This window comes from Trematosphaeria pertusa, assembly GCF_010094035.1.
Source record: "Trematosphaeria pertusa strain CBS 122368 unplaced genomic scaffold BU26scaffold_14, whole genome shotgun sequence".
In the NCBI taxonomy this organism is placed as follows: Eukaryota; Fungi; Ascomycota; class Dothideomycetes; order Pleosporales; family Trematosphaeriaceae; genus Trematosphaeria; species Trematosphaeria pertusa.
The window spans coordinates 783703-800058 of NW_022987225.1; the positions used below are offsets into that span (position 1 = coordinate 783703).

General features: G+C 53.6%; 8 protein-coding genes across 8 annotated transcripts; 2 read left to right on the forward strand and 6 right to left on the reverse strand.

Annotated features, from left to right (window-relative positions):
- Nucleotides 1-27: 27 nt before the first annotated feature.
- BU26DRAFT_87212 (HET-domain-containing protein) lies at nt 28-2599 on the reverse strand. The gene has a single exon (XM_033836430.1). The coding sequence runs from the start codon at nt 2484-2486 to the stop codon at nt 36-38; it is 2451 nt and encodes an 816-aa protein (XP_033679830.1). The 5' UTR covers nt 2487-2599; the 3' UTR covers nt 28-35.
- Nucleotides 2600-2767: 168 nt separating this feature from the next.
- On the reverse strand, nt 2768-3896 carry BU26DRAFT_533451 (prolyl aminopeptidase; the record flags this gene model as incomplete). Its single annotated transcript, XM_033831156.1, has 4 exons — nt 2768-2839; nt 2890-3008; nt 3060-3740; nt 3782-3896. 4 exons carry the CDS (start codon nt 3894-3896, stop codon nt 2768-2770), a joined length of 987 nt encoding a protein of 328 aa, XP_033679831.1.
- A 503-nt stretch (nt 3897-4399) lies between these two features.
- On the reverse strand, nt 4400-5305 carry BU26DRAFT_568823 (uncharacterized protein; the record flags this gene model as incomplete). The annotated part of the gene is made up of 1 exon (XM_033833818.1): nt 4400-5305. The coding sequence occupies one exon, from the start codon at nt 5303-5305 to the stop codon at nt 4400-4402; it is 906 nt and encodes a 301-aa protein (XP_033679832.1).
- Nucleotides 5306-6411: 1106 nt separating this feature from the next.
- On the forward strand, nt 6412-7521 carry BU26DRAFT_579561 (glycoside hydrolase family 131 protein; the record flags this gene model as incomplete). The annotated part of the gene is made up of 2 exons (XM_033834455.1): nt 6412-7085; nt 7143-7521. 2 exons carry the CDS (start codon nt 6412-6414, stop codon nt 7372-7374), a joined length of 906 nt encoding a protein of 301 aa, XP_033679833.1. The 3' UTR covers nt 7375-7521.
- Nucleotides 7522-7699: 178 nt separating this feature from the next.
- BU26DRAFT_508803 (uncharacterized protein) lies at nt 7700-9019 on the reverse strand (the record flags this gene model as incomplete). The annotated part of the gene is made up of 1 exon (XM_033827112.1): nt 7700-9019. The coding sequence occupies one exon, from the start codon at nt 9017-9019 to the stop codon at nt 7700-7702; it is 1320 nt and encodes a 439-aa protein (XP_033679834.1).
- A 1068-nt stretch (nt 9020-10087) lies between these two features.
- On the reverse strand, nt 10088-11609 carry BU26DRAFT_579563 (uncharacterized protein; the record flags this gene model as incomplete). Its single annotated transcript, XM_033834456.1, has 2 exons — nt 10088-11250; nt 11411-11609. The coding sequence occupies 2 exons, from the start codon at nt 11607-11609 to the stop codon at nt 10088-10090; spliced, it is 1362 nt and encodes a 453-aa protein (XP_033679835.1).
- Nucleotides 11610-12283: 674 nt separating this feature from the next.
- Nucleotides 12284-14226, forward strand: BU26DRAFT_542697 (cytochrome P450). Its single transcript, XM_033831668.1, has 4 exons — nt 12284-12687; nt 12741-13534; nt 13580-13857; nt 13921-14226. The coding sequence occupies exons 1-4, from the start codon at nt 12306-12308 to the stop codon at nt 14129-14131; spliced, it is 1665 nt and encodes a 554-aa protein (XP_033679836.1). The 5' UTR covers nt 12284-12305; the 3' UTR covers nt 14132-14226.
- Nucleotides 14227-14635: 409 nt separating this feature from the next.
- On the reverse strand, nt 14636-16019 carry BU26DRAFT_608341 (uncharacterized protein). The gene is made up of 2 exons (XM_033835836.1): nt 15054-16019; nt 14636-14996 (listed from the first exon to the last, which is right to left on the reverse strand). The coding sequence occupies exon 1, from the start codon at nt 15740-15742 to the stop codon at nt 15089-15091; it is 654 nt and encodes a 217-aa protein (XP_033679837.1). The 5' UTR covers nt 15743-16019; the 3' UTR covers nt 14636-14996; nt 15054-15088.
- Between the last annotated feature and the right edge of the window lie 337 nt (nt 16020-16356).

Consider the following 16356-nt stretch of genomic DNA (forward strand, 5'->3'; position numbering starts at 1 on the left):
TGTCGCAACTAAACTCTTAATATCAGCACTTTCCACTAGCATAGGCGTATCTCCCCCCAACGATACACTCCTTTCTCTACCAAGTCTACGGCTTCGCCGTCCATAAGTCCGTGTACATATGCTGCACCAACCACTTCGAAGTTGTCGTTTTTGGGACGCAGCACCAGCGGAACGCTACAGCCGCGCAGGATATATAAATCGTTCCCCGATTCCCCCATGGTGGACACAGATCCCAGGAGCCCATTGGAGGTAGTGATTAGCTTTCGACCTTGCAATTGAATGCAAGCGGCTTGTGAAATGGCAGCGTTAATTCCTGATTCGTATTCTGGCACGTCGTCGACCTTCCCGGGGAAGAAGCTCTGGAAAGACCGTCCGAAAATGTTGAACTGAGCATTTGCTTCTCGGAAGGTATGAAATGCGCCGAAATAATCGCTGTCGAGGACTGGGTCCCAGCCCTTTTCCTTCATCTTCACGAACATGGGATCTTCGAGATGTTCGGTTTCGAACCATGGAACCCAGAGAATCTCTTCTTCCCGTCTAGGCATATCGCCTAGGCCACGACCTTCTAGTTGCGTGGTCAAAGCCCGAAGATTTGCCATGATATGCTTTGTATCCCTGCCATCGTTGTGAAGCAAAACGCTTGCGAGTGCATATCGTAATTCCTTCTCATCCGTATACGCATGGTCTTTCCGCCTTGGCTGGATGATGACTTGTGCTTCAGGGGCGACATTGGCAGCTACATGCGCAGGCGGATCATTTTGCCCACAGTATCCGGAAAATCTCTGTGGAACTTCCCCTTGCATAGTTACCATTCCTCCCTCTTCAACTAGGTATTTCATTCCATCTTGCGCTAGGATCCGCTGGTTGACATATGCTCCTATACCATCGATGCGATCCACCCTGAATCCTTGACAGTATAGAACTTTCCCATCACTCGAGAGGCGAGCTGATGCTTTCAGTGATGCTGATGCACTGTGTAGCACCTCGTTTACCGCTGTAGCTCCGGCAGGTCGATTAAAAGGAGCGTTCAGGTTAATAGCCCACGAAGGGAAGCCTTCCGGTCTGTATGGATCGGGGTTGCAGATCAGATTCAGGTTTCCAGTTTCGCAAAGCACGGCTCCTGTGAATCTTGCGTATACGTCGAGCGGGTCGGCAGAATAGTCCGGGACGATGTAGTCGGCTATAGTGGAAGGCATGAGCCCGAGAAGGGCGTAGACTTTGTCAAGGGGAAGCGTGGCGTTTGCTGTAAGGCCTAGGTAGACCCAATCGTAGATGATAGGTGGTAATCCTTGCCCATTTTCACCCTGTTGGGCTTCGTGGGCATCGTGCTGCCACCGTTGCATGGAATGAACAAGATGATGTGCTGCTGCAATCTCCGGGTTTTGCACATTCAGGAGCAACTCTGGAAGCACCTCTGGATGCCGATACAGGTAGCGAACCACGTTTGCCAAGTGCATCCACGGCAAAATGTGAGGGCCACAGTGAATCGCCGCCCACGGAGCGCTGACCGCCAGCTCCTGGATGATCCACGCCCGAGTCCAATATGGCTTCTTCAGGATATGAGCGACTGCTAGGTTTACAAGCTCGCGGTTCTGTGCTGGAGTGAGCTCGAAAGAGTCATCAGATCCATGGACATCATCTGGAAAGGGCCGCGCCACCGAAGCACCCGAAGCGGGATCACCGAAGAAAGAGTCGGTTATACTATCATCATCCCGCTCCACAGCAGATACTATGGTGTCATGACAATACCCCAGGAACGAGAAGAACGGTGCAGTGTCTTCATCGGATTCTCCGAGCCAAATGCGGGTGACAGCCGAGTTGCTGTAAATGTCTTTCATCCTTTTAACTTGAATAGCTTTCTCTTCCTCATCAGCTTGGTTGATACAAATTGCGTCCACCCAGAGTTTTAGGCCATGTAGGCGTTGCGTGTAGCCGTGAAGTGTCCGCAGCGCGGCTTCGAGGTTCGGTCCTACCTCCACGAGCCGGCTATCAATGACAATGTTGCGCGCCGGGGTTGGACTACCCCAAGTGTAACTGAGCGCGCTATATTCGCCCCAGGCAAAACGGGCGAGATATTTGTAGCAGGTCTTTTCGTACAAAGGTCTATCCGTATCCGATATCTTGCTATCAACATGGTGTGACCAAGCCCGGTAAAGTTGGACGTTAGAGGTGCCTGGATTAACCTGAGAGAGATATTGCCTGTATTCGGCCGTGTAATCGTCTAGAGAATGGTGTTCCATGGTGACGGTAAGGGTGTCGTCAGGAGAGAGCTCCCCTCCATCGTCTGGGAAGACAAACGACAGGAGCCTTACCTCGTTCCTCGTGACGTTCAGCGGTTGGTAGAGGGGTCTCCTAGAGGATGACCTAGTGCTTCCCATTCTCACGGCGAGCACCGGAGACTTCCGTCTTCGGTAGAAGGTCTGTAGCAGTGAGGGGGTGGATATCGTCAAGCTTCGAAGAGCGCGTCTGAGGGAGATCGAATTCATAGTTCGGTCGTTAGGGCGCGGCACCCTTGCCTTATATATTCCTGCGCCAAGATGCCGTGTCGCTTATTTCAAGCCACGACGACCTTATTTTCAGCTCGTTAAAGGGGCTGCGCCTTTCTCAAATGCTCGCGTATCTACCTGCTCATTTTTAGTACGGCTGGAACACTGAAAAGTTCTAAAGAAGACCGCATTCATCATTGTTGCTAGAATGACGCGAAGATAAGGACCCCAGCCTTGGAGGGGAGTCTACCCCACCGCAGCGATTACCTTCCAGGCCGCAGTTACTGCAAGTGAAAATTGGCCTGCCCATACTCATCACAAATTTCAATGAGCTTTGTGAGCGTGGTTGGCTCCTGTACCGCTATCAGCTTGGCCGGTCGTACCTGAGAAGCTCCGGACTTACAGTAGCACTATGCCCTGCAGTAATACTCCAATAGAGTCTTGACTTGGGCAAAGCCCTATGAATCTTCCAAGCTGCTCGCGCAGGACAGACCATATCGTAGCGGCCCTGAACGATGCTCGCTGAAAAACGTGAGTATCCCGGATTCCACGGACCATTTGGAGACCACTTACTCGGAATATTCTTGATCTTCTCGCACCCCTTCAGAAGCTGATCCCCCTCAAGAAAGCATCCGTTCAGAAAATAATGCAACTCCATTTTCGCATGCGACATCACCCAACGCTCATCCTGCAGCTTCTCCTCAATATCAACACGCTTGCCTTGTTGCAAGAAGGAAACCGACAGCTCCCAGCGATTCCACTCCTGGGCAGCCTCGAGCGCTTTCTCGCGATCTTCTGAGAAAACCAGCTCGTGGTACGACTTCAAAGGGTCGCTTCTCTTATCCTCGGGTAGGTAACCGACGAAGCGATCATACTCCTCCGGCCACACCGTGCCCGTCAACTGGCCCATCATCACGAGATCGAGCTCTGCCTTCGTGCCCAAGAAGACCCCTCTCAGCACCAGGGATCCAACAGCCTCAGGATGCGTTTGCGCATACGCAAGAGCAAGCGTGGAACCCCAGGAGCCACCGAACACCATGTGCCACTTCTTCACCCCAACATGCTCGCGCAAAGCCTCAATGTCTTTAATCAATAGCTGCGTAGTGTTGTCCCGAGTTTCAGAGCTGGGCTGGGATAAGCCAGCGCCGCGCTGGTCGAGAAAGATCACGCGGTAGACTGCGGGGTCGAAGAACACGGCGTTGGCCAAGGTGCAGGGCCCGCCGCCCGGTCCACCGTGGAGGAAGATAACTACTGCTATTAGTGATGAGTATCCCTTTTGGGTGGCGTCTACGGACCAGGCTTGCCATCAGGCTTGCCGCACTGGAAGTAGTGCAGGCGGTGGAGCTCGCTGACCTGCAAATCGCCGGAGTCGAACGCTTCAGCGTGTTCGTGACCACCTTCTGGCGCCATGATGCAGAAGTGGGAAATACGAGACGGGAACCGATTTTGATGACTTTGTGGTAAAGGTGACCTGACTCACGAGAGACGGGAAATGCGGAGGTCGGACTTAGGCTAAGGGCATGGGGCTAAGCTATTTTGGGAACGCGTGATGCAAGCATCGTGCAAGCATGCAGCCTCATGGATGGCCGTGGGCAGCATTGTGCTAATTTATGCCATTCTGAGAGGGATTGCTATGTATAGTTTATCATTGACGGCCGGTAGTGAAAAACTCTCGATCCGCGCGAAAGCGTGGCGGAAGACGGGAACGAGAGAGACAGGAGGCTCCAGACGCAGAATCCAAAGGACGATTCTTCACACGAGCTTGCTAGTCGAGCACTGTGAGTAAACAAGTCAGATCTCGGCCACTGGTAGCATGAGCCCTCCGATATCGCGCGCGGTTACTTAAACGCTACCGTGCACAAGGCCCATGTAGCTTCCTCTTTAGAGTATGTTCAGGGCAGTTCCGGGCATTCTCAGAGACCACTTTCCATCCACTTTCTCGCTTGAGCCAATAGAAAGTCTACGTCATCTCTCGTCATCACCGGCGCATGATATTCTTGTCGGCATGTGTCAACGAACACGTCATCGAAATCTGTAGTTGGAGGAAAGACTCGAAAATTCTCCACGAAGGCTTCGCACTTAGACATGTGACGTAGCGAGCAGCGTTTTGCGAGCCGCAGTTCATCCTCCCAAGGCGAGGCGCTGAAAGGGAGTTGGAGCTCCTGTTTTCGGAATACCCATAGGAGAATCGTAGCGGCGGCAAAGAAATTCCCGGTAGAGATGTTCTGAATATTGTCGAAAGGCTGCTCGACATAGGAGAATCCAGAGCATATGTACTTTACAGTAGCATGTGGATTTTCTTTGCAGAAATCGTTGATCTTGACCAGATCCTCTGCATCCTCGTGGATGGAACATTCGCCCCATATAGTTTCTGGGAGCAGAATGATCGTCCTGAGAATTGACCGTTTTGGGGTGTCAAGTCTGCCCATGAACAGGAGGAATTGGCAGCCAGGTGGCGGTAGGTCTTCATCGAGCCAGGACGGAAATGCTATGGGATTGAACTTAAGCTCTAATCCCGCCGTTTCGTTGTACAGCTGGCGATTGACGTACTTGAGTTGGTTGAACTCGATTGCTTCGCTGGCGAACTTGGGTAGACAGAGAAACGTTTTGGGGGGTTCCGCCCAAATTTTCCGTCTCTCATATTGAAGTCCATCAGGCGCGGTAAGGACGTACTCGTAGATATGGTTGCGAAGCTCAGCGGGAAGTTGAAGGAGCCTAGGAACGTTGAGTCCGGTGTGGGTGGCTGATGGGTTGTCTGTCACTGTGTTCATATCCTGTCTAAGCGAAGCTGCGAAGCCCTTCTCATTCAGATCGGACATGGCTTTGGCTGAAAAGTACGCTCTAAAGCTTTGGATAGTAGTCGGAATTGAGCGAGTTGCTGTCGAAGTCGAAGTCAAAGTTGAAGTCGAAGTCACGCAACAACTTCGCGGAGGGGGTGTCTGAGGCTTCTGATTGCCTAGTCTATAAGGATGCGTTAGCAAGGAGGAAAGGAAATGCTTGGCACTGATTAGTGAACAGCACGAGGTGGCGCAGATGGAAGAGGTGAAAGCTTCCTAGATGTTGTATCATCCATATAGCAGGGAGTTCACACATCCGCCCGAATCCCTTCATTCCCTACTCACCCTAGTCACTCAACGCGCACTCTAGCGCTTCCCAACCGTACCACAACCATCTACTTCCATCGCTCAAGTCAACCCATGATCGCAATTGATCAAACAAGGCGAGCTCCCTCTTCGATGTCTTGCGGTTGCCAGGTGGATTTCTCAAAAAGTCTCAAGTACTCAAATCCCCAACTAGCTTGTCTCGAATACGCAGAGGGTGTCAATATAGGAGTAACCCGACCCCTTCTCTCAGTTCAGAGACTGCCATTGAATTGATACCGTAATGTTGTATCGGATATAAGTGAGGGAGAAGTTCCAAGGTACGCCCCGACGCCGACCAAATAGATTCCACGATTGCGGTGGTCATGATGTCATGGCCGTGCTTGACTACGACGACACCTAGATTTATCGTCCTTGCCAGCAACATTAAGTGGAAAGTACTCATATGAGGAGCACGGATTCTTTATGCAAGATCCAAGCACGTGACCGCTTCCGACCACGTTTATTGCTTTCGCTTTCCCACGCTGGGCATCTAAACTAGGATAAAAATACAGATGTCAATACCGCTTTGAGTTTTCGAGCCGCTGCTGGAGGTTGGGCTTGTTTTTACCCGATTTCCCGGGTCGACGTCCCGGCTGTTCTACCCGCCATATACGATTAATACAATTAATATACGTGAGTAAAGACAGCCACATTTGCATTAGATCTCTTTCTAATAGCGGCCATTTCCAGGTCCGCGGATCCGTATGCATAAGCACCCGAGCTTTCGCCGCACTCTTAATCGTCGCCTTGTCGATCGACTGAGCGCCCTCATCGAACGCACTATGCGCCTCTCTCAAGCCATTCCGTTCGCAGCGCTCGCGTCCGCAACACCGCTTCTCTACAGACACGACAACGCCATCAAATGCCCCATAATCTTCGACGGCCGTATTCCGCACAACCTCACCCTCGCCTCGTTCGACTCTGCGGCTACATCGCCATACAGCCCGGACTACGTCAAAGGCGAAAACCTAACCTGGTCTTCCATTCTCCTCTTGCCCAATATCACGGCTCCATCTCGCTTCGACGACCCTGTGCTCCACAAGTCTTTCGAAGTCACCATCAACGACCGTTCGCTCTTCCGCTCGGGCCAAGGCCTGCAGCTCGGATTCCGGCGGGCGGGCCTGCTGCTGAAAGACGATGTGAATGACGCCGGCGCTGATGCTGCCGATAAGGGTGTAGCGACGTTCCATTGGAGCGTCAGACAGGATCGCGCGAGGGCGCTCAATCTAAGCCACGAGTACATGAATGTGTGGCATGAGAAGGCGGATTATAGCGGGAACCAGTTTACCTTCGTGGGGGGCGTGGTGTTGCCGGTAGATGGCGGGGACGGGTTGGATACGCGGGAGGAGAGGGAGAGCTGGAAGGTGCAGGATGCGAAGAATAGGTTTGTGTTTAGGACACCGATCTTGGGGGATGAGTGGCAGAATTTCGCGGTGAGGTTGGATTATGGGGAGAGGTGAGTGGGTAATGTGGGGATGAGGATACGGATGCATGGAGCTAATAGAGTGCGCAGTACTATGCAGGTCTTCTACTCCGAAGGCGTGGAGCCGTTGAAGAATGTAACTGCGACATTTCCGAACGATAACTCGGGGGGCGGCCAGCTGCAGCTCGGGATTGCGAAGAAGCCTACGGAGACCGAAACAGTCGTTTGGGATGGGTATCAAGAGCTGATTCCTGGAGGTGAAGGGCAGATATACGGAGGAGTGTTTGTGGAGGATAGTGCTGCGGGGTGTGTCAGTCTTTGAGTGTGGGCAGCCGTATGCAAATTCATGGTGTTGGTTTACTGGTTCGGGAGATCTCACACCTCGGACGACGTTATCTGGGCCTGCCTTCTCGTTCGTTCTGGTGCATGGAGCTGTCTCTACGCCCCAATATTGAGCTGCTTTAGGAGGCTAGGATTTCATGCGGGGTCAAGTCGAAGACATCACCTGGCAAAGATTAGATTTCCTCGCACACTGTACACTGTACACTGACGTTCCGCGTTGCAGTAACTTCCATCAAGCCAACTGGATGAAATACCTCGGCGCCTCTGATCACGAACCCGGTCGCTCCATGCCCCCAACACATGCCCTATTCATCGAGCGTTGAAGTCAACGGGCCATCCCGGCTCCAGGACACACCAGCCCCAATCTCCCACCTATAATCCTTCCCAAGAAAGCGCGCGTAAAAGACCAGAACCCTTCTCAAGTTAGGAAACTGCTTCGTCTGGATAAGCGACCGCCACTGCCCCACTGTCGGAAACTGCTCGGCCATCGGATACTTGAGACTATCAGTGTGTGGATGGTAATATATCTGCAGTTCCTGCAGCGTCGAGGGAATGAATGGTTCCAACGTGGTCCAAACAAGCGGCGCTGCTCTTCCCTGGCACATCCAGTCGTTGAGCCAAAGCATGTGCGAATCCAGCGTGAGGCGCTTCAATTTGTGGAAGGCGCGGAGCGAAGGCTGGATATGGTGGTCTGGGATGGAGATTCTCGTAGGGCCCTGAAGGTGAAGCCACGTAAGCGTGTCCTGGTGGATCTGCAAGGTACGAATGAAGCGGTCGAACTGATAAAGGGCGTTCTGGGCAGAGGTCACCGTCTCTCCGCTGAACCAAACATGCAGGCCTTCGAGCTGCTTAAAGTTTCTAAGGAAGGAATGCCAGCGAGCAGGTCCGAAGTACGGTTTGACAATTGAGAGTTGCTTCACTGCGGAGCTCCCTTCTGTGTCTGTCCAGGTTGTCAGGTTATCCTCAATGTTGACGTATATCAGATTGAGGTTGGTCAAAGTCGGGATGCGTAGGATCGCAGAGATGTCGGGTGCTTGTCCAACCTTGGCCTTGCTTCCAAATTGGAGTGAAAGGGACTTGAGCCGCTGAAATTTATGGAAGCGTGGAGTCTTTGCAGCCAGCACCGCCGATGCAAGTAGCTCGAGTATCTTCTGGCCTCTAGATGAGCCCTCGTATCTTGGTAGCTGGAGACTTAAGTTCTCAACATTGGGCGTGAGTAGGAGCAGCGCGACGAAAATGTCTTCAAAGCCTTGCGTCGCTGCATCTGGTAGCAGAGCCTTCACTTCACTCATCTCCCGGATTTTGACTCCCAAGTCCTTGATCCCTAAGCTTTCCAACGCCCCATCACACCAGAATAGGAAGTCGTTGGCGCGTGTGTAGCCGAGGCTGACAGACTTGAGAAGTCTAGCGAGACCTGGCTTCTTTGACAGAGTGCGCAGAAGTAGGCAAGGGTCGTTATACGACGTATCCTCGTCCAATGGCTTGTACGTGTGGTTGTAGTGATAGTTCGCATAAAGGAATTCCGTGGTGACGTTGCGAAGGCGGCGGCTTGTCAGAGAGAGACCCCAGAGGTCTGGCTTCGCGTGAATGTAACTGAGGATAGCGCGAAGAATCTCTGTGGGCATGTCTGCCAAGGTAGTCCGAGGTTTGAGTTTGACGACTTCCCTCTGATCGCCACGCCCGGAGATCTTCCATTCTCCGAAACTAAAAAGTTTCCGTTTCGCGGCGTCTCTTTCCCTCGCCATAGACTTTTGAAGATGCTGGAACGTAGGGGGGCGTCTTTGAAGAAGGTGGTGATGAAGTGGACTTTTCTCTGAGATTGCGATTGGCGAGGCCACCGAGCTGGAGACAAGCAAAAGGAAAGAGAGCGGGGGATATGGGCGAACACTACTGATGCGCGGGAGCCAAGAGCAGTGAGTCACTGCTACTGGTTCGTTTCACAGACCGTGCGAGGAGCTTGATTTCACTTTGTACCACATCAAGGACTCTAATCCAGACTATCCCTACAAGAACTCCAACAATGAATTGTGAACATACTTCCCGCGCCAGTGCTGCGCGGACGGATGTGGATGCGAAGTCCGATAAGATGTTGATGAAGATGTCGCGCAGCATCTCGTTCGGCGAGGCCTCTCTAGGGAGCCGGCGAGGCGTGTGTCATGGCATTTGTATGAGAGCCACGGGCCTGGGCTGAGTGCACTTGTCGCGAAAACATCGCAGTCGCGGAAGGTAGAGAATTAGTCGCGGTTGCTGGCGAAGATGAGCCTGCGTCCATGATGCTTGGCGCCGTCCAGATTAGAAGGCGCTGGTGGTGTAGCCGGCGTGAGGCTCGAAAGATTTGGAGAGGTGAAAGAGCTGGTAAGAGTGTGGAAATGTGATTGGCAACGAAACGTCACCGTAAACAGCCAGTAAAAGAGAGCGGAGTTGCGTAAGGTGGGGGAAGCAAAGGCGGGCGAGCAAAAGTCGAGTGCAAAGAGGAGAGAGCTGAGCGAAAGACGAAAGAGCGACGGAAAAAAGGAGGAGGAACTAGACGAGATTCAATGCTGATACTATCCACCTGCGCAGTCTCGTGCGGCATGACATCGGCCGCGGCAGTCATACCAGATCTCAAACCTCGGCAACACCAGTCTTGTCCACGAGATTCCCAAGGTCTTCTGCCCTACCCAGAGCAGATGCAAAGATCAACTTGCAAGCGTTCAAGAGACAGTGTCATCTGTACGCTTGCCCGTGTGGCGCGGCCAGATCTCATGCAGCAAGTCCCAATCACCACCATTATTGGTATAGTATAGCTGCTTAACCTTTCTCAAGCTGGGGAACAGCGCTTTTTCGGCCAAGGCGCTCCATATATCTGGCCAGCGACTATCTCTTGTCCCTTGCTTGTCGACGCCCGCAAAAGTCTCGTGGTAGTCTCCACCCCAGGTGACATGCGAAAAGCATTCGAGCGATGGGGGAAACATCTTGCTCAAGTACTGGAGGGTCACTGTTTTCTCATTGTGCCAGTGATGGAAGCCGTTAGTCCCGTTGCCAACAAGAGCCGCATCGGTAAGAGCGAGACCTCTAAGTTTGATGAAGTCGCGCAAGCTAGGCATCGGATACATGACCGGGATTGGCCATGCTCCCAGGGGCTTGTAGCTGTAGCAATCGTAGGTCAGTACAGCGATGCGTTCGAGAGAGTGCTTCTGAGTCTCCAAAGCCGGATAGATCGAAGACGGCATTCGCGCGACATTGACTGGCACACGGAGCGTGTCCAGGCGGAATTCTCTGAGCTCGGCGAAGCTCTGTAAGACAGTCCGCATCTCCGGCGCTCCATATTCATGGACGCGCAATGAGAGCTCCGTTACTGGAGATGTGTAGGGCCGGCATGTCCAACGCGAAGGCTCGGCGGTAGCGAAGTAAACGTTGCCGAGACAGACCTTGCGCAAGGACGGTATCGTAAAAAGCGCGCCAGGGATATCCGTAAAAGACTGAAATGTGAGCTCCAGGACCGAGAGTTGACAAAACCCGTGAAGCCCGCACCACCACGGGCGTAGGGCAGCGGAACATAGGACGTCAAGAACGCAACTGGGCACATCCGCGCATACTTCTGCCCCCCTCACATTCAATACCTCTAATTTGGGCAGTAGAAGACTGAGGTATGCCGACATTGCGTCGCCCAAACCGCTGCGGAGAGAATGCCACAGAGCGCTGATGTTTGGATATCCTCTTACTTCCGCAGCCCCGATGAGGGCATCTGCTTCCGTTGCCGCTCTCATAACTGGCACCGGCCAAGCGTGCCCGCTACATGTTATGCTGACATGTTTGATCAAGGCTTTGAATTCGGGCCTGCGTTCGAGCGTGCGAATGAGTTGATACGTAGGTTCTACCGGAATGCACATTAGCGACTAGCTTTAATAAAGAAGAGAAGGCTGAGAGAAGGTTAATGGACGCAGCAAGCCTTCCTTCTCAAAACCGAAGGGGCTCTAGTGGAGGCTTCGAGAAGTAAATATACCAGACTAATAGCATGTTCGCGACGTACGTACCCTCTGAAGTTTCTAACTCGGCATGGTAGCGGTGATAGAGATGCTCCTGCGCCAGATAGCTCAGGCGCTTGCAGGTCAGAGACACTCTGCACAAATCGGAGGGTAAGATGGACGGCGTCTCGGCCCGGAGGTAGCGAAGGATCTCGTGAAGAGTCTCGGCGGGGAGATCTAACAGCCGCCGTCTTTGTTCGTTCGACATGCCGCAATGTGTTGCCGCTCGTATGTTAATTGTCTATATGTCTGGATTGAGGATGCGACGATGAGATGAAGTGAGTGAGTCCGTGTTCGGAATAGGTAAGAATTCGTGGTTGGCGGGCAAGGAACCGCGGCGATGTGCGGATAAGATGGAAAGTAGACGCAATGATGAAGAGCTGGTAGCCGCTTCACAAGCAGCTCAGAGAGTGGCAGGAGCGATTCGCACGTGCTCTCGCGAACTGCTGGCGTTGGCCGTTGGCGGAACCCCACGGGGCTAAGAATGAACAGGCAGCTTTAGTCTGGATTATTTGTTATTTGCTGTTAGCGGATATAAGGGATTATAACTAAAAGAGCAGGAGGATTGGCGCGATCCTTTTGCTCCAAAATTTGCTTTCTTAAAACTTAAATGGTGAATGATTGCAGAACACGTGACGTTCCGAGGATGACCTATAGGAGTATTCGCTCGCCCATAGCACGGATGAAAACCCCTTCGATGTCATCAAGAAGGACGACAAACCCCCATGTGTGGAGCCATCCAATCGCTAAGCATCTGGCTTACCGGTTATGAGGCGTGCTTGGGGTTGGGCTGATGAGCTGTGCCTCCCAGGTCCTAGGCGGGGTTAACCCCTTTCCATCTTGTACTGACACCACTCGATCACCGCACTCTCCGCCTTTCCACTCGCAACCAACCGTCCCCAAAATGCTGGAATACTTCATCGCTGTTGTTGGCTTGTACTTGGGCTATAGCTTCATCTGCTTAGAGCTCAACTACAGGCGAGCTTCGGCCATGGGCATCCCGCTTGTGCGCGTGCCTGTTGATCCATTGAACATCCCATTCCAGGTCTTCGAGCCTCACCTCTTCAAACTCCTTGATCTATTCCCCTCGGCTGCGCTGCCTACTTTTGTTCCATATTTGCGGCGCGGTTGGTTCTTCATCGACAAAGCCGACTCTCACCTCCGTTACGGTTCGATATTTGCCTGCGTTACGCCCCGCGGAATTCACGTTCAAGTATGCGAATCGGAGGCCATCCACGACATTTTTTCCCGGAGGCTGGACTTCATACGCCCGAGCGAGAACTACAGTGAGACTCGCATCGCTTCTGCTATTCACTTCAAAGAAACTGACATACGGCAGAGCTTCTCGAAGTATACGGTCCGTGTATCTCGACAGCCAATCTGGAAAACTGGCCACGCCACAGGAGAGTTCTCGCCGCGCCCTTCAACGAAAGCATCATGAAATTTGTCTGGCGGGAATCGCTGACGCAGACAAAGCAAATGCTCGCGTCGTGGACTACGCCCACCAGTTTGGCCGACGGTATCGTAAGCGTTGCAAAAGATACACGCACACTCTCCTTGAACGTGCTCGCGGCGACCGGGTTCGGTCGCTCGTTCAGCTTCCGTTCCGCAAGTAGCAAAGATGCCGAAACCGACACAGCATCCTCATACCGCGATGCGCTGTCCATGGTGTTGGATAATGCCATCTTGCTCATGCTAATCCCACGTCGGTACCTATCCCTTCCATTTGTTCCAAAGGCTTTGCGGCAAGTCGGCAAGGCCGCAGACGAGTTCAAACATCATATGGAGCGGATGCTGGAAGAGGAGACGGCAGCGTTAAAAAAAGGAAATTCAGGAGCAGGGAGTCTAATGACTTCCTTAGTTAAGGCGTCGAATACCTACGCCACGAGCAATAAAGACTCCAAGAGCGCTAAAGGCCTATCAGTCGAAGAGATCTTCGGCAACATTTTCGTTATTAATTTCGCCGGCCATGACACGACGGCCAACACCCTTGCGTTTGCCGCATTTCTGCTCGCGACAGCCCCAGAAGTCCAGACTTGGGTCGCCGAAGAGGCGCGAAAGATAACCGCGGACGTAGACGAGTGGGACTATGGTCAGCTGTTTCCACGGCTTATCCGTTGCTGCGCGGTCCTGGTCAGTTAATTCGGATTGTTGAAGCGTTTCTACTGATAAGTGCAGCATGAGACACTCCGTCTTTACCCACCCATCCTATCGCTCCCGAAGCACACGAGCTCCCAGCCTCAGACTCTCGTCATAGAAAACCGATCGATCGTCATCCCCGCGAACACAAGCACGAGCCCCAGCATCATTGCCGTACACACACACCCTCGATACTGGCCCGATCCGCTGCAATGGAACCCTCAACGATGGGTGATCACAAACGACGATCTACAGGAGTCTCTGATAACACCGCCACGGGACACGTTCTTCCCGTGGTCCGATGGGGGGCAGAACTGGTAAGGGCCCTACTTTCGAATGCGCACATTAGACCTATACTGACTTACGCCTCCCGTTTCCAGCCCAGGTTTAAAGTTCTCACAGGTCGAGTTTGTCGCTGTGCTGGCGCTGCTTATGCGGAAGCATCGGTTAAGCATTGTAAGGAAGAATGGAGAGACTGAAGCGCAGGCGAGGGAGAGGGTGAAGTGGGTAATCAACGACTGTGATATGCAGCTTTTGCTACGAATGAGGGATTCTGACAGGGTGAGGCTGAGGTGTGAGCCTGGAGCTTAGTAGCGGTAGTCGGTGTCCGGGCTATGGGGGCCCATTCCGGCCTCTGTGTTCTATTTGCTGGCAACTATGGTACTGGCCACCGCCCGTCGTCGCTCACACCACGAGGTTTCACAATCGCATCATGACAAACTCTCACTCCTGCCAAGAGCAGCGGTCAACGCAATCGTCATGTGTTCTATTTGGGCGTGAAAGTGACTTCCTTGCTCATGGGTAGGACTGTGAGTTTCGCGCGCCGACCGACGGGGAGGGCGGCTGAGGTGTCGATGGTGACAGTGGAGCTGTTTGCCGTGAGGTGGTCGAACCAGTCTTGGCAGGGGGCATCCTTTCGTGACGCGGGGGATAGGCTAGAGAGGCGGAGGGGCGGAGGGGCGGAAGAGCAGCAGCAGGAATGAACAGGCCAGGTCTGGTCTGGATTATTTGCTATTAGCTTTCTGAAAATTTGAACAGTGAATGATTGCAGAACACGTGACGTTCCTCCCATATCCACCTTGTTCCCTGTCGCGACCCCGACCGCTCCGAGACATGTTCCCCTGCCATTCCCCCCAATGACCCCAAACTCCAGGCTTCATGCTCATTTCGACCTCGCCGAAGCCGCTTCGAGTTCGCTTCCGGAACTAACGCCAGACGCTGGAAGAACGTCGAAATAATGTACATAGAGAAAGGTACCGTGTAATTGCAGAAATTACAGCGCCACAGCAGTATGTGCGCCAAAAGGACAGAAGTAACAGAATCAGACGGAGGGGTATCGGATCGGATTTCGTGCGCAAATGTGCCGGTAAGGATGAGGGTGACTGCGGCGACGTAGCCGACGGTTGGTGGGCAACATTTCGAGTAAGCGAGGAGCAAGCGGGCCCGTCATCAATATCTGCTCCTGTTAGCCTAAGTCCTGTGGAATGAAGAATCGGTAGTCCCGGAGACGAACCTACAGGTTCCTGAGACAATCCGCGGTAGGAATTCTCACCGATATCCGCTGCCTCTGCGACTGCCCCGTCTTGTCCGATATTCATCATGCTCTTCGATCACCTCGACAACATCATCGTGCGGCACGCGCACCCTCTCCTCCACCACGACACTCCTCGGCCTAGGCGCCCTCCGCTCTTCTACGATGACTTGTGACCGCCCTCCTCCCGATCTCCGCGGACTCCTGCTGTACTCGCGCACTTCGGTGCGAGTGCTCCGTCGCGACCGGCCAGAGTGCGAATTGCGCGGCCTTCGTACGACAATTTCTTCCTCGCCGGCAACAGCATTGCCCGACACGTTCGTGAGGGAATACAGCAGCCATATTAAGACCAGAAACCCAGCGACACTGCCTAGGACAATGCCGACCACGGCTCCGCTTCCAGGGCCATCAACCCTGTAATATGTCGGAATAATGCCCGCTACCGCCCTTCCTTCTATGGATCTTCCGCTGAGAGCATCTGGAGCGAGTGCGCTGTCTGAGGAGAGTTGAATTGCCGGCCGTCGCGCTATCAGGCTGGAGGCGTCGGGATGGCGGGGAGCGAGGCTGCCTGGTTGCAGCGATGTCGCGTCAATGGGTATGGGTATTGCAGGCATTCTGCGATGGGGTGTGGGCGACGCGGTGGTTGTTTGAGCGGAAAGGGTCGAGGGCATGCGCGTTGCCGCGGACGACAGCGGTACCTGGCGGAGCTTGGCCGGAGCTGCCGGCGCTAACGGCGGGGGTTCGAGTAAACACAGGCGCGGGAAAGAGCGAGGGAAGAGAAAGGAGGCGCTTGCAGAGGCTGCGACGTCGCCAGATCAAGAGAATCGAAGAGGGAGAATGAAGGAGTGCGAGACCTCGGTCGTGGTGTGATGGCGGCGCAGAGTCAGCCTGGCGTGGACGATGCCATGATGCAATTGCGCCCGGACTCGGGACTGACGGGTGGCTGGGCCCCCCGCAGAAATAATTCGGGAGGCTTGCGCAGCGCTCCAACACCACACGCCCGACGCCTTATCACCACTAGACGTCGCTTAGACTAGCCGAGCAAGAATCCGCCGACTACCACCTAGCAATCGGCGACGTGAAACGAGACAGCTCGCCGCGCCGCAGCCGTCCGGATCCAGGAACGCGCATGCCGAGGCGACGCCCGCAGCTCAGCACAGAACTCTCTGTGAGGGCTTCGAGTACCACGGGAACATCAGTGCTCATCTATCAACCCTCTGTTTTCAGCTAGCGAAGCCGTTTATGATCTTCCCAACCAGGTTTGCTTAACGAGCCATTTCCAGCT

What these genes read in the sequence shown, in the direction of transcription:
- BU26DRAFT_87212 (XM_033836430.1), bottom strand. Translation starts at nt 2,486, where the DNA reads ATGAATTCGATCTCCCTCAGACGCGCTCTTCGAAGCTTGACGATATCC.
- BU26DRAFT_542697 (XM_033831668.1), top strand. Translation starts at nt 12,306, where the DNA reads ATGCTGGAATACTTCATCGCTGTTGTTGGCTTGTACTTGGGCTATAGC. An exon ending in ACGCCCGAGCGAGAACTACA is followed by an intron (nt 12,688 to 12,740) that starts GTGAGACTCGCA and finishes GACATACGGCAG; the next exon opens with AGCTTCTCGAAGTATACGGT. An exon ending in TCCGATGGGGGGCAGAACTG is followed by an intron (nt 13,858 to 13,920) that starts GTAAGGGCCCTA and finishes TCCCGTTTCCAG; the next exon opens with CCCAGGTTTAAAGTTCTCAC.
- BU26DRAFT_608341 (XM_033835836.1), bottom strand. Translation starts at nt 15,742, where the DNA reads ATGCCCTCGACCCTTTCCGCTCAAACAACCACCGCGTCGCCCACACCC.